The sequence below is a fragment of the Cupressus sempervirens genome, chromosome 10, assembly GCF_028749045.1.
Source record: "Cupressus sempervirens isolate cs-2001-9-10 chromosome 10, ASM2874904v1, whole genome shotgun sequence".
NCBI lineage: Eukaryota > Viridiplantae > Streptophyta > Pinopsida > Cupressales > Cupressaceae > Cupressus > Cupressus sempervirens.
Window position 1 is genome coordinate 721,517,635 of NC_143127.1, and position 22,013 is coordinate 721,539,647.

The window sequence follows — 22,013 nt, forward strand, 5'->3', positions numbered from 1 at the left end:
TTGCCTCAAAACTAGGTTTTCCAACTTCCTACTAGGAATTGAAAATCAAAACCTGGTTATGTTTTTGAAGGAGTGTAAAAACAATAGATTGGACTACTTTTTGAAATTTTCCTTCAACTCCAAGCTTAAGCATAAAAATGTGTCTTCACATGCATCTTCCGAGTGAAACAAACGGTTCAAGTAAAATCCCCAAAATCGGAATGAAGATTTGCAAAACCTTGATTTGGCTAAACCAAAGTTTGTAGAAATCCCGGTTTTTTAAATTCCACGAACCAGACGGACCCTTATTGATATAAATCTATTTTTTACATTACAGCTATAGCTTCAGCATGTCGAATACAATAATTTATAATAAGCCTCTAATGATATATATTTATGAAGACTCATGAAATGAAGAGTCATTACAATTGGAGGGAAAACATAATAAAATCAGGAATAAAAACATATGGCTGTTGGACTTCACACATACACCCAACAAACCCCCACTTGAAGTCTAATGACTGTAATGTTTGAGACTCCCTTGAATTCCCACGCCGAGAGAAGCTCGACAAAACTCGAATTTCTCTCGTAGAACAACCTTTGTAAGTGCATTAGCTGGATTGTCCTTGGTGTTGATCTTCATGACTTGAAGTTTTCCCTCCTCAAGTTTACTTTGAATGAAATGATAACAAACTTCAATATGCTTAGTCCTGCTATGAAACACTGTATTCTTGGCTAAATCAATGGCACTTTTGCTATCACAAAATAAAACCAAACCTTGTTGAGGACATTCAAAATCACCAAATAAACACTGCAACCAAATCAACTCTTTTGACCCTTTAGTGAGAACAATATATTCAGCCGCGGTTGATAAAAGTGAGACCACTTGTTGCAACTTTGATGCCTAACTGATCGCTGTTCCAGCAAATGTAAATGCATAACTAGTTGTGGATCTTCTGTTAGCTAAATTTCCAGCCATATTTGAATCAGTGTATCCTCTTAATGATGCATCCTTGCCACCAAAGCACAACACAAAATCAGAAGTACCCTTAAGATACCTCTAAATCCATTTAACTACATCCCAATGTTGTTTACTTGGATTTCTCATATGTCTGCTCACAACTCCCACTACTTGAGCAATACCCGGACGAGTACATGCCATTGCATACATAATGCTGCCCATTGCTGAAGAATATGAGATGTTCTTCACGTAGTTTTGCTCTTCTTGTGTCTTAGGGCATATGACTGAAGATAAATGAAAATGATCAGCAAGAGGAGTGCTGACTGGTTTGGCATACGCCAAGCCAAATCTTTCTAACACCTTGAAAACATAGTGTTCTTGAGAAAATTTGATTTCCCTCTTGTGTCTATCACAGATAATGTTCATACCAAGTATCCATCTCGCTGCCCCTAAATCCTTCATTGCGAATCTTTCTGACAACTTTTCTTTCAATTCAGAAATCAGCTTCATAGAGGAACTAGTTAAAAGCATGTCATCAACATAGAGCAATAGAAGAACAAAGGAGCCATCAGGTAACTTCTTATAGTAGACACACATATCAGATTCACACTGAACAAAGTTATTTTCAGTCATGCATCTATCTAACTTAAGGTACCCCTGCCTTGGTGCTTGCTTGAGACCATACAAGCTCTTCCTCAATCTGTAAAATAAGTTTTCATTTCCATGTTTAACAAATCCCTCAGGCTGCATCATGTAGTTTTCTTCATTTAAGTCATCATGAAAAAATGCCATTTTGACATTTAGCTGTTCAAGTTCAAGGTTATGAACTACTACTAAACCAAGGATAGCTCGGATTGTAGTCATCTTGACTACGGGTGAGAAGATTTCATTGAAATCTATTTCCTTTTGCTGATCAAAGCCTTTAACAACCAGCCTGGCTTTGTATCGCTTCTGACCTTGGCCTTTATCTTTCAATTGCAAAATCCATCGATTTTGAGAGCTTTCCGATCTGGTGGTAATGGAATCAAATTCCAAGTGTTATTAGCCAATAGAGAGTCTGTCTCTTCTTACATCACTATCTCCCACTTGTGAGAATCTAATGCTTTGCAAGTTTCTTTAAAAGTTTGCTGGTTCAACTTGATTTGAAATTTAAAGTTCTGGCTCTACTTGTTCAGAATACAAGAGTTCATAATCAGAAAATCTGGCAGGGAAGCCTTCTCTATCTAGTGGACTTTCTAAGTCCCTGAACATTATCCCCCTTTTGCATATTGTCATCAGCACGTCCCTTATCTATATCTTGAGAATTCTTTCTCACAAATTCATAATCACTGCCCATTGAAGATGTGCGATGACATTTTTGTGCTTTATCTCTGTATACTCTCCGTATTGGAATTTGAATGCATTTTATTGATAGTGCTGTTATTGGTATCCAAATAATGGCTTTGTGGATTTTGAGCTTTCTGAGAAATTAGATCTCTGTTATTGTTGCTTGAACTGTCAAACTGCTATACATTAAATCCTTGTGACTATCGACAATCATGTATTTGAATTTGAGCACCATGTAGGAGAGAAGTGCCCATGCCAGAGAAATTATGCACATGACTGTCATCGTGACTACCCTCTGTCACATGTGTCTTAGCAGTGTTGAAATGCTCTCTGTACTATGGGCTTGGGCAGGATTAGTGGTTGGCAGCAATTGGGTGTTAGGAGATGCCCACAGGTGAGGCTCCATTGTGGAGTTCACGTTACCAATAGGAATGTCCTTATGGTCAAGGGTTCGATGCAACTGTGAGTATGATTGAGAGGGGCGAGTGGCAGGTGGTGTATGCCCTGCAGAATTCACATTTGCCATGGGTAGGGATGATCTTCCTTGGGCACTTGAGCCATGTTTGGGTCTAGCCACATGCCAAACATTTGACAGAGGTTGTTCTGCGGTGAGATTCTGCTATTAGGTATGGGTGTGGTAAGTCAGCAGATGAGTAGCCCATGGGTGAGGCTCCATCTTGGAGTCCACCTCATCCATGGGTGGATATGTATGGCAAGGCTGTGTTCCTTGAGTGGAAACCTGCGGGCAGGTAGTAGATCACACAGAGAGGTGCTGGTAAGTATTATCTCTGCTATTAACATGGACTTACTCTGTGGTATTGTGAGAAATAGAGGGTAGACCAAGCCTTTGATGCAAATTGCGTGGCTGAATGTTGTAAGAGGAAATTGGAGGATTACTTGTGGTGGGATAATTGATAGTTGTGGAAGTATTGTCAATATGAATGTCCATATCATCACTGTGATTGGCCTGCTCTGTGGCAAACATTTCTGTATTTCCATGTTCAAACAAAGTATTACCCCCTTCATTGCTCTGCAAACAATAGTCAAGTTCCCTATGACTCTTGTACTCACAGTCATTACATTCTTCATTATTTGTATATTCATTAGTATTCCACATGCTACTGGTGGAAGAAGAGGAGGGAGGGGCAGGGTCTAAAACAACTGTTGGTGAATTCATAAAATGACCATTCTGAATATTGCTACTGTTATTATTATTAGTAACAAATTATGGAGAATGGAGCATACTCACATACCGATTTTTCTTCCTTATGGAATGCTGGAAATACCTTTTCTCTGAATACTACATCTCTGCTCCTTATTATCTTCTTCTTCTCAACCAGATACCAAACTGTGAAACCAAATTGGTCGTCTCCATAACCCACAAATATTCCTCTTTGTTGTTTTGGTTCAAGCTTCGTCTTCTCCTTTGGAACATGGATATATGCTTCACATCCAAACACCTGGATGTGAGAATATGAAATTCTCTTGTCCAACTATTCTTCTTTTGGTATGCCAAAATCCAATCGAGATGGGGGACTTCAGTTGATTAAGTAAATTGCTGTATTATATGCCTCTGCACAAAACTCCTTGTCCAAACTGACATTAAAGAGCATACAACGAGCTCTCTCAAGGATTGTCTCCTTCTTGATGAAAAGGTGATGGCAACAATCCTTCTTTCGTTGTCTCCAAAGGTCCTTTGATGATACCATGGGTCCTCTCATGAGATACAATTGCTACTTGCTTTAGTTGTGTGAGTCCTCGGACTTGGTGATCTTGAACGGACTTCCTAGCCTCCCCAAATCTGCTTCATATACTTACTTTCCCTACTGTGAGGGTGTGAGCATTGTGGACTATGCGCTTTCCAACTCTTCTCTCATTCTCGCCTTCAGCCGCTTCATAGTCACTCACCTTCCCCTTGTCGACCACACTCTCCTTTGCATCATCTTTCAAGCCCTCTCCTCCTCACCCCCTCCCACCCTCTGTACCTGCCCACCCCTGCGGCCCCTCCCCCCTCCACCTCCTTGTCCTCTCCCTCTTGCACCCCCCTTAGCTTTGATGAGGACTAGGACCTCTTCCACATGCCTCTCAAGCAACCCCTTCCTCTAGATTGCTTCCCATTGCATGAAAGCACCTCTTCTTGGTTTGACCACCTTGCGCTTAAATTTGGAAAGCTGCCCTCCTCTCTTTCCCCTATTGTACCTCCTAATGGACCCTATCCCCTGCTCGTAGGAGCATTTATCCCATGAAGCAATGGTACGATGATGACTATAAATCCTTCCACTGCAAGCTGTGCACAACCTCCACCCTCTATCTAGCTTCCTTTTGAGAAATAAAGGATTCTTATTGTCACTTCCTCTGATACAAGAAGCGTACCTTTATTTTGCATTGTAGCTAGTCCCTTCGGATCTCCCTCCTCTCCCCCAAGGCCTTCTGGCATACATTTTTCTTTGAAGGTCCTCCCTTCCCCTAGCCTTGTACCACATTTCCTTGGTTTCCCACACCTCCACCCTTTACGATATTCCTAGCCAGCTTCGTTCCACTGTCGACCCTCCCCCACTACCACCTTTTCACCTTCTCCAACATTAGCAAGGCGGTTAGATCCATAAAGAACAACAATGAGGAAGGGTTACAAGTGAAACTCTTCAAGCTTGGCATCATTGTTCTGGGTCCATTTCTCACAGATTTGCTCAATATGTTTGTTTGCACAGGGTTCCCCCCTCTTGGTCACAACACACCATCCATCCAAATCATAAGGTCGGGCTGGTTTTAGATCCCAACAACTATAGGATTATCATGGTGGGGCATCCTTTCTCTAAATTTTATGCCACAATCTTGTACATCATTCTCTCTTGCGAGTTTAATTGGAGACATATTTGTGCTAGGGGACATGCGGGCTTTCGACCACATCTTGACTCTTAGAGCTATTATTGAGGAGGCGCGTCATTGCTCCTCAAAGGTTTACTAATATATTGTGGATTTTTGTAAGTCGTTTGACCCAATTCCTAGGACTACCCTATTAAGAGACTATAGGATATAGGCATTTTGACAACTCTCTTGAGTGCCATCATGAGACTTTATGGGACCGTGGTTGGTCTCATTAGGTACCCCCTTGGGATGTCTAACTTCATTCATAGAACCATTGGGGTGAAACAAGGGTGTTCTTTGTCTCCCACTTTATTTGGAATCTACATTGATGAGTTGGAGTTCCTCTAGACACATTCCCTCTCCGGTGATGGTTGCTACTTACACTAGGTGTTGATTTCTTTCATGCTCTTTGCAGATGATGTGGTCCATATGAACTCCTCTCCCAAAGGCCTACAAAGACTCCTTGATAGCCTTGCTTCCTTCTACGTCCTAGACAATTACAGTGAATTTGGGCAAGACCAAGGTAACAGTCTTCAATTGCTGTAAGACCTCTCACCTCTGCTTTCGGTTCTTGGGTGAGAAGATAGGGATTGCTTCCTCTTACACTTATCTGGGAGTCAGGTTTTTGAGTCCTTTCTTTAGTTTGAGATCAACGGTTCAGCCCCATATTAACAAGGGCTATGGCTCTCTGGCCCTTGTTAAGACAATGCTTCATACATCATTTCTAGGACATCGGGTCCAAGCAAACTTTTTTGAACACTTCAATAAAACAGACTATGCTCTACGGTTTTGTGGTTTGGGGACCATCCTATTGGAGTTGGACTAGGCTTTTGTAGGGCGGGTTCAGACTCTTCTTCTATGGTGTATTATTAGATGTAGTCAGCATACCCCACACAATATTGTTCTTGTAGAGTTTGGGGCCTACCCTTTTTGACTTGGTACCATTTTCAATTTGGTTTGGTTCATCGCTTGTGGGGCTTTATGGACTCCTTTGAGGGATGTCACAAATATTCTTATTTGGCCATTTGCTCTTCGGAGGCCATTGCTCGCTCAGACCCTATTGGCCGGTCTCATTGTTGGTTTGTTTAGGCGTTGACTCTGTTGGGGTCTTTCGGGGTTGATATTGATTGCCTTCCCCCTTTCTAGTACTCCTTGGATACCCCGTCTCATCTCTTGCCATCCCGACGAGAGTTGAGCATGCATATCGGGGATGACATCTACCAACAATATATTCAACTTACATCTGGAGACAATATATTTGTACTAGTTGGACCTGTCTTCTTGGGGGGCTTTGTCCTAAGATGACATTCTATGCAGAGCATTTCCTCGAGTTATAGGAGAGGATCATTGTTTGCCCCACATACTTGTTCCTTTGTTGGTTTCATGCTCATTGTATCTCTCTTGGTTCTTGTAGAGTTGGTTCCCATCGACACCGCATAATCACCATTTGGCTAGGATAGCATTTGTCAACTTTGTGATTGGTTTTGCTGAAACTGAGGCTCCATTCATTTTCCATTGTCCCATCTCCTATGAGATTAGAGAGATTCTATTGCTTAATCAGGGAGGCTCAATCTCAACCTTCTTCTTGTATACAAATCAGATGTGCTTGTCGCTCTACCTCCAGGAGACAAGGAGGCATTGGGACTACAGCATGCAGCGACTCTTCCCCGAGAGATCACATTCCGACTAGTGCATCACCTCATTTTTCTCATTGGTTTCTCCCATGCAGGGTACCAAGTGGGCACTGGATCCCTAGTCTAGGCCCTCGAGGGCTGTGATACTATGCAGATCTGTATCCACTTAGCATCAACTTTCTTCTACGAGCATCATTAGGTGTACTCAGAGACGACAAGGGATTTCCTATTCCTACGGCCTATCTGTTGATTCTTGATTTTTTCCCAGCAAATTGGGCCAACTAGTTTGCGAGTTTGCTTCATTTGTTGGCTCCCACTTGTTTTGGTTCTTTGGTTATTTGCTTTGTTCTCTAGACACCGTTTGGTTCTCTTTCTTTGTACTGGGTTGCTACTCTGTTTTTGGTAGTCCCTTAGACCCTTAGGTTGGTTTCTTGTTGGACATTAATAAATTTATCTTATCTAAAGTATTAACAACGTTGCCGTTGTTTTTGATTTTGCCACGTAGTTGCTTTGATTCAGATCCTTCAACCAAGTTGGAAAAAATTATACTCAATATTCATAATTAGACATTTTTCTGTTAGAAAAAACACATCAGATTAATAGATTGTTTGAATCAGATTTAAGATATCCCAACCATAGGAGTAATAAGGTAGGGTGCTTTGATTAGGTTCTTGAGAGACCCTCTGCTGTAGTTCCTGATTAGGTTTTATAGTTGTGAGAGAGATCATTCTACGTGAGCGTGCCTGATTGATCATCTCTGATATCTATGTGTGATTTTATTATGCCTTGTTTTGACTATGAAGTTGCAAAGATACTTCATGTTTTTAAAGATTTATCTTCCTTCTTGGTTTGTTCATTACCAGTTTTCAAAATTACTAGATACTGTGCCCCTTTCTGTTCGAGCAATTCTTCCTATCGTTGGACCTATCTTCTTTGAGATATCTTCGTGCTGTCTATTCTATGCCTTGCATCCTAGCTTTGTTGTTTGAACTTTGATTAATTGTTCCAGCTGTTTGAACAATTATGTTTCTGCTACTGTTTTGTTACTTGGCATCCATCATGACTTCATGCTGATAGTCCATGTCATGATGTCATTCATTCAAGCCATATGAAGTTTTGTAACGGAAGTCACTTGGGTGATCTTGTAACTCTTCTCTATTGTCAGCATCATTGAATGCTGTCTCTTCTTCACATGGTGACCATCCGGTTCCATTCGTTTTGTGGTTCCAATTTTCCTAGTGATGGTGATTATTCTTTTCTGTGGTATGAATACTTATCAACAGAATTAAAAGATTGCTGTTATCATTGTTCCTTTCAGATTGGCATGGGTATTCTCAGATTTTGAGAAGTTAGATTATTGTTGTATCTGTTGTGGCTATTATCACTGGTGATTATCGGGTCTCTGTTTGGTGGTTCTGAGCATAGAAAGGAAATCATCATTTTTGTTCTGTATTTTGAGAAGTGCTTTAACTTGTATTAGCTCTGTGAGTTTTGTATTTTGTATCAGCACTAAGAGTGCTGTATTCTATATTATCATTGATAGTTCTCTCCATGTGCTTTGAGATTCATGAGAAGTATAGTTAATGGTTAAAATTTTGATAAGAGTAAAATACTCTTAGGTGAGGAGAACGGTATAGCAGATCTGCCCAAAACTGTTAGAAGACAGATATCTTGATTGTTGAGAGGTAACAATCTTTGTGAAAGATTCATTTTTAGAACAAGCTTTGTATTCATTAAAATATTGTCATTTTGCATGTGGCTGGGTTTTTCCCTTGAGTAGATGGGTTTTCCCAGGATAAACCTGTGTTTGGCTTTCCTGTACTTTGTTGATAAGCTTTTAATCTTTGCATTCATATATTCTGGTTCAAAATTTAACATGGTATCAGAGCAGGTCTGTGCAAAGATCTTGAAGCAGATTTATACAAGCAATGTTAAGGTGAAAAAAGTGTATAGCAGACCCAATCTTAGTTATGTGAGAGGCTGCGATAAATGCTCAATGATCATGAACCATCTCTTAGCATTCGACTCCCAATGGCTCACAAAGATCACTTTGGAGTGGATCTTTATAGTATTGATATGGTGAAATAGATCATGTTGCTGATAGCAGGGAAAGATATGGAGATCGAAAGCTGATAGGACACTTAAACAATAAGGAGATGAGTGCTTTATGTTTGTACATTTGAATAATGTAGTTAATATTAATTCATGTTATATCATTGGGAATAGTACATCTTTGTAACATACAAATTTTCTTAACCAAATTATACAATCATAATTAACTATTTTCAAGACAATAATACTAAAAGTAACCGAATTCCTTTCACATGACATTGATTTAAACCATCTGATTATAACTGTAAGTAAATCTACATAATTTTGAGATATTAAACTATTTCTAATAATTCAACTGAAATCAAAATAACGGCATCTAAAACAATTGAAATTCACATAAACATTTTTTCTCTATCTTGAAAATGAAAATAACCATCTATCATTGAAGATAATAAGTGAAAGGAACATACTGTAAAAATGGAAGAATTTCTTTAACTTGTTGACCAAGTCTTGGCATTGGTGGCATTGGTGAGAGGAGAAGCATTATCATAGGCTTAACCTTCCAACTGTGGACCATTACTTATCCCCACACATTCTAAATAAATAGAACGACCCTCCCCCCCTCGAGGTCTGGATTGGGATGTTCATAAGTCCAGCCATCAAAGCAACCCGGTGGGTTGAAGTCCCAGCAGTTATTCTCCAAAATAACTGAAGCATATGGACATTCAACAAGATCACATGTTCGGCACATTCGCCTAAATTCCACCTTGGTCAAGGGTTTTCCAATTGGGTCTACAAACCCGATCTCCACCACTCGACTTGACAATTTATACATATCTGGAACATGCATGAGCTTATTTAGTATTTTAATTTATTAATCAAATCTGATGTTATTATTTTCCTATACGGACTCTCTACACCTCTTCACTTTCTCAGGCTACTATGCCGGTGATTCCTAGGTGCTCACGAGTCATATCCATCATACACCTCTCCACCTATTATGGCATTATCGCCGGTGAATTCCTCAGTGTGGATTCATGTAATGGACACCCATGAATGCCCAAAAGCTGAACCAACTGCTGAAATTATATTAATTATAAAAATGCTACAATCAAGTACAAAGAGATGTATTCCAACGGCCAAACGCTAAGGGAATGACGTCTAGAATGTTACAACAGAGAATGAACGTCCTCTATTGCCAAAAAAGAGTGTGATTCACACATCCAAGCTGTTATCAAATGGAAGTCATAATCATTCGATACAATAATCCCATGCTAAACAATGAGACTCTCACCCCTATTTATCCTATTCCTTCACCCTTCTAGAAAGAACTAAAACATTAATTAATTGCAAGTGCTAGAAGCTTCCCCCTTCCAATAATTAATGCACTCTCTAGAAACTCCTCTCTTGCAATAATTAATTGTGCTTCTAGAGGCTTCCACCTTTCCAATAATTAATACACACTCTAGAAGCATCTCCTTTGTAATACAATAATTAATTAAATTAATTAAATATAAAGCCACCTTTTAATTTTAATTTATTTAATGACTTTATAAGAAATTAATTTAATTTTTTCTTATCCTCCACTTAGACTTTGGAGAACGTGAAGGCCAAAAGATGGGATCATTACAAATCCGCCCTCCTTGAAATTGCTTGTCCTCAAGCAATTAAGTAACATAATGGACTCCAACCTCCACCTGGATCCCAATAGAAGTCGTATGCGACATCCTTGTGGACATTAAACCAACTACAAATCAGCATCATCAGGACCAACCACATGTCATGCAACCTAGCACCCAATACTTGTGCTGATGGTGAAGAAGTTAGAATGTCACCAAAAGGTAACTCCGTATAAGATCTATGAAATCTCTTCTTCCCAACTGCTGCAACACAAAACTGAATATTTGTAGATGGTGAAAACAAAGCCCAACTCCACTCAAGAGAGTGATCAATATCAACCTCAAACATCAAATTGTCATAAGACAATGTGGCATCCATGTTGAACATAGTACTATCACAGAAGTGAACATCTACACTTTGTTGATCAATAGTATAATATGACTCTGTCACTATATCACTCACCTCATTAGCAATAATAGGTGTGCTATCATCAAAGCACACATCTACAACTGCATGCATATTGCTAAACTCCTTGTTGGATGGTTCAACGAACACAGAAGTGGCTGCTGATATGATAGTATCCTCGCATTCTCCTAATCCCATTATTGTTGCATCGCCATCCTCTGACAAAACTTCATATGTGGACTCCTGACTATCACCAATAGCATAGCCCGATGGTGTCTCGATCCCATTTGAAGAATCGACTACCTTCTGCTCTGGAGCAACATACAAATCGTCAATGTTGATGCCCATCTTTGTAGCCATAAGTTGCAACATCATATCCATTCGCCTATTTTGCTCCTGTTGCATACGTTGCCTCTTCTCTAATGTACCCAATAACTGTCTAAACATCACATCTTGATCTGGACTAATATACATCTTTATCTGACTATCAATATGATCTCCACAGGATGGCAGGACTTAGAGCTCTGATACCACTGTAATGGACACCCAGGAATGCCCAAAAGCTGAACCAACTGCTGAAATTATATTAATTCTAAAAATGCTGCAATCAAGTACAAAGAGATGTATTCCAACGGCCAAACCCTAAGGGAATGACGTCTAGAATGTTACAACAGAGAATGAACGTCCTCTATTGCCAAAAAAGAGTGTGATTCACACATTCAAGCTGTTATCAAATGCAAGTCATAATCATTCGATACAATAATCCCATGCTAAACAATGAGACTCTCACCCCTATTTATCCTATTCCTTCACCCTTCTAGAAAGAACTAAAACATTAATTAATTGCAAGTGCTAGAAGTTTCCCCCTTCCAATAATTAATGCACTCTCTAGAAACTCCTCTCTTGCAATAATTAATTGTGCTTCTAGAGGCTTCCACCTTTCCAATAATTAATACACACTCTAGATGCATCTCCTTTGTAATACAATAATTAATTAAATTAATTAAATATAAAGCCACCTTTTAATTTTAATTTATTTAATGACTTTATAAGAAATTAATTTAATTTTTTCTTATCCTTCACTTAGAGTTTGGATAACGTGAAGGCCAAAAGATGGGATCATTACAATTCATTATCATCTCAGTATGAAAGAAAGGAATGTATTATGTTCTAATCAAAATTATTATTCGAGATTATTATGGCATGTTCAAGGTTGATACTCTAAGTTAAGAGACAAGATTATCAAGGAGATATTGGACAAAATAATTAAACAAGAATCTTCTCTTATCAAATCGATTTCAGACTGAAAGGGAAAAAGGTGGCTTCAGTATTTAATTTAAAATGTAGCACATTCACATCTTGGAATGAGTTTAATTATAACTTGTTTTCAACTTCAGCCGGATTCCATCAGATAGACAAGCTTACAATCAGCATAGCAAAATGATACAATTGGCATGGCAAATGATATCCATACAATCGACATAGCAAATGATAAGGATTATGCATACAGTCGGTATAGCAAAATGACCAGGATTATGCACACAGTCAGCATAGCAAATGATAAGGATTATGCATATAGTCAGCATATGAAAGTAGATTAAAACGTGCAAAGAAAAAGAAATACCCTTACATGACTGTTCCTGTATTCTGCTACGGCAAGATATAGACCTGAGCCTAGCTTGATTCACAGTTCTGAGGATGTGAGATTAATGTGTAAAGAAAATAGCAATCGGAAATACTTCACAGTTTTTCTCCTTCAAGGATGTGAGTTGAGATTCATCGAAAATAGAGAGGAAATGGTGTATGAGTCGATAACTCATGAGACTCTAATATAAAGTTAATTTGACTCATCGGCTTCCCAATAGTTACAAGAACCCATTCGAATATCTTTCAAATCAATATAAAAATAGAAGGAGGGAAAGAAAAGAAGAAAAATCGGAAGTTAAAAGGGTTATTGTTATTTTATTATCATTATATATTCTTTCCTACATTCATGTGTACGTATTAATAAGGTGGCACCATTAGATTATGATTTATAATGTATTGGTGTCACCTTATTTTTATTTACATGTGTTCTTATTAGAGAATGTTTAATAATAATAATATTTGATAATTCTTTTAAAGATAAGAATTTATGTTTACTTTATACTATTTATTTTAATGTTCCCTTTATAGCTCATGCAGTTCCACCATGTAATATGTTGTCAAGTCCTAGTAATCTTGCCAAGATAGCTTTTAGGACAAACCTGTTGGTTTTGATGATTGGGCTATTCGACCATCCCCTTCCGATGACCCTGTTTAGCAATGCTTCCACTCTCTCTTCAGTCTTCTTCTTGCAATCAATCAAAACAACTCTCTCGCCAAGACATCAATTCAAGATTTATAAATCGTTAATTCAAAATCATCTAGTGATCGTTTAGATTTTCATCATCGTTAGAATAACTTTCTTTCTTCTCATGTTCATGAAAATATCTCATCATCATACGTGTACTTCAACTAACTCATTTCACATGATCGGAAAGAATTAAATTGATACAACGGCTATAATTAACTAACTCACTTTCTCATGATCGATACAACGGCTATAATTAACTAACTCATTTTCACATGATCAGAAAGAAGTAAAGTGATACAATGGCTATAATTAACTAACTCATTTCCACATGATCAGGAAGAAGTAAATTGATACAACGGCTATAATTAACTAACTCATTTTCATATGATCAGGAAGAAGTAAATTGATACAACGACTATAATTAACTAACTCATTTTAACATCATCAGGAAAAGAAACAAATTGATACAACGGCTAAAATTAACTAACTTGTTTCACATGATCAAAAATAAATTGTTTCAACAACTATCATCAGTTTAAAATTTTTGGTAATATTTGGGATGTAACAATCTTGTATGCGTTTAGCATTGATTTGTATATTTCTCCTCATGATTAGTTGATTCTATGAACTTCTACTAATCTCTCTAAAATGCTTCCACAATAGATCAAGAAGCAACGAGATCAATGAGAGATTACATGCAAAGTCATGTAGGTTGTAAAAAATAAACATGGGGACACTACTTGCAGTCATGTGACTGATTTGATGTCACATAACATCATTAAAGAGGAAGAATGTATATAGTTTGTCATTATGAGAGAAATTATATATAGATTGAGATTCCTTTGCTGTGGAGATCAGATCTGTATAGTCATTCCGAATTTTGAAATTGGTAGCTCTAGAGTGGGTGATCTAGAACGAGGTTGAGGAGGATGCTACTGGATTTGGGCATGTCAGAAGTTCTAGAGATTAGTGTTGAAAACCATTCCTTTAAGGCCAGCATTGCAGGCAACCTTGAATGAGGAGGTTGATGCAAGTGCTTGAAGTTTAGAGGGAGCTTGAAGAGCAGAGGGAAAGTGCCAAATCCTTTGCAAAAGCTTAGCAAGCTCATGTAGCAATGTGCTTGCTAATGCTCCTTGTTTAGTCAAACATTGGAATCAACTCTAATTTATTGAGATCATTAAAGCAGTGAGAATGTTGTCCTTGTAAGGAGGGAGTCTCAACATTTAGAGGATCCTTATGTCCATAGCTGATCTTAGAAGGTAGAATGGGGGATTTCACCACAAAATTCTCTCGCAGAGAAGAACTTATTAACAAGGGATTACACCTCAAACTTCTCTTGACAAGAACTCATTAACAAGGGATTGAACCTCGAACTTCTCTTGTAGAGAAGAACCCATTAACAAGGGATTGCACCTCAAACTTCTTTGGCAAAGTACTTATTAAAGCACATAAGGATTATAGGATTTCCCTTACATTGTTGGATGCTCCTGCATTAAAGAGCCTAGTTCCTCAGAAGAAGTCTTACAGCTCGAGGAGAATCTTAATGAATGCAAGCAGTTTACAAAAAACATTTGAGGAGACACTTGAAGCATTCAAATGATCCTTTATGTGCTTTAATGAGTACTTTGCTAGAGAAGTTCGAGGTGCAATCCCTTGTTAACAGGTTCTTCGCTGCAAGAGAAGTTCAAGGTTCAATCCCTTGTTAATGAGTTCTTGTCAAGAGAAGTTTGAGGTGTAATCCCTTGTTAATGAGTTCTTCTCTGCGAGAGAATTTTGTGGTGAAATTCCCTGTTCCACCTTTTGAGATCAGCTATGGTGGATCCACCCTCTTGGATTAGCCATGGTGGAAGTCACATGCGACTCCATGACTTAGTTTTCTATTTCAACCTTTGGGAGTAGCAATGGTGAATATTGTTATGCTGTGACGACAATTTTATATTAAGAAAATCTATGATGAGATATTGCTATTAACATCTTTTAGTTGCAACTTCTTTGAGCCTGTCAGGTTGAGACACTATGACATTTGAATGATCGTGCTCTTGTTAAGAGGGAGTGTTAATGTTTTACAGCTGCGAGAGATATCATTCTTCCTGAGTGTTCCTGATCGATCATCTCAGATATCTATGGGTGATTTTGTTATTCCTTGTTTTCACTATGAAGTTGCAGAGACATTTTGTGTTTGTAAACATTTGTCTTCCTTCTTGGTTCATTCATTACCAGTTTTTGGAATTATTAGTTGCCGTGCTCCTTCCTGTTCAACCAATTCTTCCAATTGTTGGGCCTCTCTTCTTTGAGATATCTTTGTACTGTCTATTCTATGTCTCACATCCTAGCCTTGTCGTTTTGCCTTTGATTAATTGATCCATCTGTTCAAACAGTTAAGTTTCTGCTACTGTTTTGTTACTTGGCATCCATCGTGATTCCACACTGGTAGTCAATGTCATGAAGTGATCCATTCAAGCCATATGTTCAGTTTTGTAATGGAAGGCATTTGGTGATCTTGTAACTCTTCTCTATGTTCGTCGGCGTCATTGGATGATGTCTCTTATTCATATGGTGACTGTCCGGTTCCGTTCATTTTATGGTTCCAGTTTTCCTACCTGCGGTGATTGTTCTTTTCTATGCTATGGACATTGAATACTTATTGGCAGATTTAAAAGATTGCCGTTATCATTTTCCTTTCAGATTCGTATGGGTATTGTCAGATTTAGAGAAGTCAGATTACTATTGTATCCGCTGTGGCTATTGTCTCAGGTGATTGTCGTATCTCTGTACATTAATTCTGAGCATTGAAAGGAAATCATCGTTTTTGTTCTGTTTTTTGGGAAGTGCTGTAACTCGTATTAGCTCTGTGAGTTCTGTAACTTGTATCAGCACTGAGAGTGCCTTATTCAATATTATCACTGATAGTTCTCTCTATGTGCTCTGAGATACATGAGAAGTATGGTTGGTGGTTATAATTTTAGTATGAGTAAAACACTCTTCTGTGAGGAGAATGGTATAGCAGATCTGCCCAAAACTATTAGAAGACAGATATCCTGATTGTTAAGAGTCAACAATCTCTGTGAAAGATTTATTTTCAGAGCAAGCTTGTGAAGCTTTGTATTCATTTTTGATCATTCAATAAAGGATCGTCCTTTTGCATGTGGCTGGGTTTTCCCTTGAGTAGGAGGGTATTTCCAGGGTTAACCTGTGCCTGGTTTTCCTGTATTTTGTTTTTAAGTTTCTGATCTTTGCATTCATATATTCTGGTTCAAAATTTAACAGTTCCAAGAGCAGATATATCTTCCCTCTTGGCCTTATGCGGCCCTTGCCAACACACAAGGTGGCATACCTTTTGTGTCCTATCACTATTTTAGTTATCCTTGTTGCTTGTACCCCGCCTCTCAATGATGGAGTATATGTATGCATTGGTTCACCATGATAGAGGTCGTGAGGATCATTCACAATAGGGTGCCCAGAAAATCCCTCCTCCCTAAGCCCAAAGGCAGTCTCCTTGCCCCCCTTTTGCCCATGGAACTCCTTACTCATATACCATGGGGTTGCGTGGTTAGAAGGTGACCATTCTCTCTTCTGTGACTCCTGTATTTCCCTAGTATGTCTAGTTGTAACAGACAGAAAAGAAACATGATATTTCACACATCCTATATTACAGCATTCATGAGTAATCAGTAAAATGCATATATACAGATATAAGTATACAAGTCTGTATGTATATATAAGCAGTTACATACTATCATTATATTACTGAAACACATACAAAATCTAAATGGAGAGTCACCAGAACACTTATTATACATTATAAATATTATGCAGTACTCATATAAATGAATGCTGTTCTGAGTTATCACTAAAATCTTTTCTTAGCATCTTTCCTTCGCTTCTGATGATTGAATGATTGAATGTGGGTTTGATAAGGTGATGCTTAAATCATTGATGTTTGAATGATGAATTGATCGATTGATTTCTGATCCCAAGATGTGAATTGAATGATTATGATTTCATTTCTTGTTTCTTCACTTTTTTGAATTGATCTTTGCTATCCCAAATCGTGCATCTACTCCCATGACCTTCTCGGAGAGATTGCACTGTCTTATAATAAATCTATTGTGTTATAATAGTCTACAATTCTTGTTTCCTCCAATTGTTTCTTTTCCTACTTTGCCTTTGCTTAACATTCCTTGGTTTCAGGATCATGTCGTATTATTTTTTGTGGACATCTACAGACCTTTCTCCTAGCCTTAAACTAAAGCTCAGGTTTTGAGAACAAATGTATACAATATATTTCCTTTTTATTCCACATCTGTTAATGACAGAGAATATTGGAATTTCCATCACAATGCAAAAAATGACATTTGAGCTGCTGACCTTGATTGTAGGAAATGGAGACTTTTTCATTTTTAAATCCATTGTGACTCAAAAAACCCTTTCCACATCAAGCTGTCTGACAAGCAAATATACGTAATTGCACAAATTAATGATTTAGCCTCTTACAAAATTAGCTGGGCCTGTTCTACCCAATCATGAGTTATGTGTGCCACAAGTCAGCTACACCATAACTCCATCTACATCATGATCATAAGATTATGTCTCTAGTTGTATAACTTTAATATTTCACCTCTTATACTGTAACACATATATTGCACGGTACTCATTCTATTCCATAATTACAATATTCTCTCAAACTTGCTCAGATTAAGTCGATCCCAAGGTAAACAGGCCTGAGCATGTCCCAGAGTCTCAGACTTGGCCATTCCTTGTGACTGCAACTGGAACTGATGGCAAACAAGACCAAACAAGTGAAACACAACTTTGCAAAGCACCAAATGAGCCAAATAAAGATGCTGTAAAAGAAAAGTGCCAAATCTGATTCATAGATCAGTTTAACGAGTCCAAGTCTTGTAAATATGTTCTTTTTTATCACAATGCTATTAGTTTATAATATATATATTACATCATGTTAGAAACTACAAAATATCCAATGCTATTAAATTGTTGCTAATCATAGCTAATGCCTGTAAAATCAATGTTTTGTCATCCTCTAAGACTATTTTTGGTCATCCTCTAAGACTATTTTAGAAGATAGGAAAATAGTAGTCAGAAACAAAGGAGATCCCTATGTTACATTGAGCTGAGGGTTCAAAATATACCTTTGTATCTCTATATTAAAAATATTCTAGAAGGATTAAAAATAGTTTCAGACTCTTTTTTTTGTGGAATTTTCTACTAGAAGTGGCTATCTCTGTGTCAAGCGTTTGTTCTCACGTGTTTACACAAGCTTTTTATATTTAGTTCAATATAAATAGTAGTTTCCTGATACACAAGAAGTCAAAAAATCTGGTCATTTTGTTTAAATAAATGAGAGGTCTAAATTTTTGGGAATCATAAAATTACTTCTATATTCTTTGTTTGGAATATAACTATATATCTACACTGCGATAAGTGCTTATTCATATAAATGTTGACTATGGATCATTCTCTCTCCACATCTGGGTTTTGGTGGTTGTCACATTTGACCTTATCCGTTTCTTGTTGTCTTGTCAAATGCGTGAACATTTTTCTAATTAGGATACAAACTGTTCACTTGTGCTTGCAAGCCTTGTTCCACCAAGTCCCTTTTTGGTCAAGGAGATGAAATACAGAAATATAGAAATGCAAAACAGGATACACATATAAGTATTCCTACAATCCTATAAATGACAGTCGAATAGAAAAATAGCTTGGGAACATGGATATTGAACCTAGGGTTGTGACATATTCTTTGGGAACAGGGATGTTGAACCTAGAGTTGGGACATATTCTTTGGGAACAGGGATATTGAACCTAGGTTTGGGACATATTCTCATCCTTGATCTTAATTGCCATGTGTGTACTTAGTAAAATTCCATGATAATATTTGGTATTGATAATATTGATATTCTAACATATTCCCAGTCTCCCGTTCTTGAATTGTTTGACCTTTATTGATTTTCTTTCTATTGTCCTGCAGATGGAAAACATTTCACAGATGTGTCTTTCACGTCAAGCATGCATTACCCTTTACTTCTTAATTCAAGAAGGATTTGCAGAAACTTCCTTTCGCGATACATATCAAGAAAATTCATGTCTATCAAGATCAGATTCAAAAGTGTCAACCAAATTATTTCTGAAACAAATCCACGTTGTTTCCACAGATTTGCAACTATGACAGGACAGGGTATGGGAGAGGATGGTCAATTATTTGAAGAAGAATCTCCAACAAGATCATTTACCTGGCCTGACTTACGGGTGAGATCACTTGCTAGATTATTATGTAAATTTTTTTTTTTTTTCACATTTTGGAGGTGGGAGTGCTTCCATTTATAGGTGGACTCCTTTCCAACCACAATATTTCATTTATCAAGTACATTTCATTTACTTAGTATACAACCTTCTAAATTTCTAAGCCAACTCTCATGCCTTTTGTAATTTATGTCAACATTGATACTGTTTTCTAAATGTTTAGTGTGTTTAGTCTTGTGGTTTTTGGGTATAATGCTACTTTAAATGTACATAAAGATGATATAGGAACCAATCTTACAACCCATATTTCTTTTATCAAATTTAATATGGCATTGTTGATAAGAGAAATTGGTTGTCCTGCTATGTTTTTTACGCACAACTATTATTGAGTGGTAAAAGAGACAGGCATTAGTCTAGTCAGCATCTTTTCGTGGCATACGAGACCCTTGTATTTAAATTAACAAGTTATCAGTTTGCCCATATGAATATTTGTTTTTATTCCTGCACCCTCACGAATGTTGGCCTTGTAAAAAGCAGGAGAAAATTATTTATGCTATCTCAACTATGCATTGGAGGTTGCATGGATGTCATTTAAACTTACAAACTATGAATCACCAAAATTTATTGCTGTTTGACAACAAACTATCAGATTGCTCTTGGAGTTTAGATTGTGCAATAACTGAAACCATTAAAGCAACCGAAACGGAAAATTGGGCTCTAGATTTTACCATGGAAAACTTCACAAAGGAGGAAAAAGCAGCTAGCGATGCTGATAGCATGTCAACTTGAGTACATATCTGGAAAATCAAGTACAAAGAGTGGATTATAACTTTATAGCTGTTCCTGATCTCTGTTTGTAATGTCCCCTTTTTGGGACATTAGGAAGTTCTAAAGTCAATTCATAAAATATTAAATTTTTCTTATGAGAGCTTAATGCAAATTTATAAAATGGGTCAATTTAATATTATAAAGTGGGATAAAGGTGACAAAGAAGAAAAATACATAAGGATAGGAGAAGGAAGATGAAGGGTCATTTTGAGCATAAAGAGAAGAAAACTTCATTCATTTGGGCATGCTTGGATTTGGATATTGTTTTTCAGATATTGTTCTGGAGACCACCTTTGGAGATGTAAAGTATTTTGTTTTGGCAATAATTCTAAATAAAATCATTGTTGGTTGAAGACTTCATGGGGGGCCCGATATATGCTAAAGACTTAAGTGTATGAGATTTAATGTTTGGGAAACGCTAGTGAAGCGTTTATTATTTGGGCTTCCTCTAAAGTAAAAAAAGGAAAAATATTTTCCTGTGTCATGAATAATTCACAATAGAACTATTTGGAAAAATAGAAGATATAACAATGATGATTGCTCGGGAGTTAATCACATAGTCCAGTTTGAGTATTGAGGTTGGTATCTATAAATAAGAAAGTATTGTGAGCTCTTTTTGGAGTATTAGGTCAAACAGACTTAATTACGACTGGGTAGACCATTCATTTTGCAATTTGACTTGTGTGGGAAGGATGACATTGACTCTGCTCATTAGGCATGAAAATGGTCTTGTTCGTCAGAGACAATTTGTGTTAAGTGTTGATTATTATCTGGATGAAAGGTTGTAGACTGTGTCGAGTTTATTAACTGGAGAAATATCAGTAAGCTGAAGATGGTCATCATCGATGTTATTTACGAAATGCTTGAAAATTGAGTCTCCTAGGGTTACTAATTGGAAATCATTGTTGGAAAGCTGTAGAGGAGCCATTACTCTCAACGGGCTATCAGGATGCCATAGGAGCCTATGCGGGACATTTCTTATGAAACGTAAATGTTTTGTTAGCGATAGTAATATGAGTAGAGGGGTATTAGTGTAACACCTATTGGCAGTATGTGAAAAGAAATTGTAGATTATAGTAACTGAAAATTGCAAGCGAATTTTCCTTCCTGGACATTATAGGATTTATCGCAGATAATGATTGGTACATTTTTTGGAGGATTTGCAATGTTAGAGAAACAAGAACAAAGCTTCTCCATTGGTCACAAATTATAACTATTGTGAGCCGTTTCTTTGTTGTAGGCCATTCTTGGGGAAAGACTTAGATGCACAGAACAAGAATCATCATAGAAAAGATGAAGACAATTGGATGAACATAGAGTTTTCCTCCTTGGTGTTATAAGCCAGCTGGTCTCGACGGTGGACACGAATCATGGGAATGATGTGATGCCGAAAATTCAAGAAACTGTTGCCAAGTGGTATTTGATGCTAGAAGAGAAAGGAAATAGTGATGTCTATGCTAATCAAGTGGGCTACAGGAAGACGACAGTTTCAAAGGTTAGAAGTGTTAAGGTCATGGATCTTCTGCAAATGTTTACATTTCTATATATGATTCTATTTGGGCAGATTGCTAGAAGAGCAGATTTATAGATTTCAGTGTGTCTTCTAATCTGCAATCTAGCCCTCCCTTATACCTAACTCAAGGGGCATGTTCATTGAATGGACATGTCCCTCTCTAGGTTGGCCTATTTAACTACATAATTGTTTCCTCAAGATTGGTGCCGATTCCAAGAGTTACTGATGGTTAGT

At 37.5% G+C, this 22,013-nt stretch overlaps 1 protein-coding gene across 3 annotated transcripts in view; it reads left to right on the plus strand.

Annotated features, from left to right (window-relative positions):
• The window catches only part of NDC1 (NAD(P)H dehydrogenase C1), a 247,301-nt gene that overhangs the window by 3,346 nt on the left and 221,942 nt on the right, over nucleotides 1-22,013 (plus strand). For 2 of the 3 annotated variants that reach the window (XM_089804470.1, XM_089804471.1), the window contains exon 2: nucleotides 19,167-19,444. In XM_089804470.1, the coding sequence (XP_089660596.1) occupies nucleotides 19,167-19,444 (278 nt within the window). Of the gene's footprint in view, nucleotides 1-8,384; nucleotides 8,451-19,166; nucleotides 19,445-22,013 lie in introns of all 3 variants that reach the window. The other variant, XM_089804472.1, reaches the window with a different exon arrangement.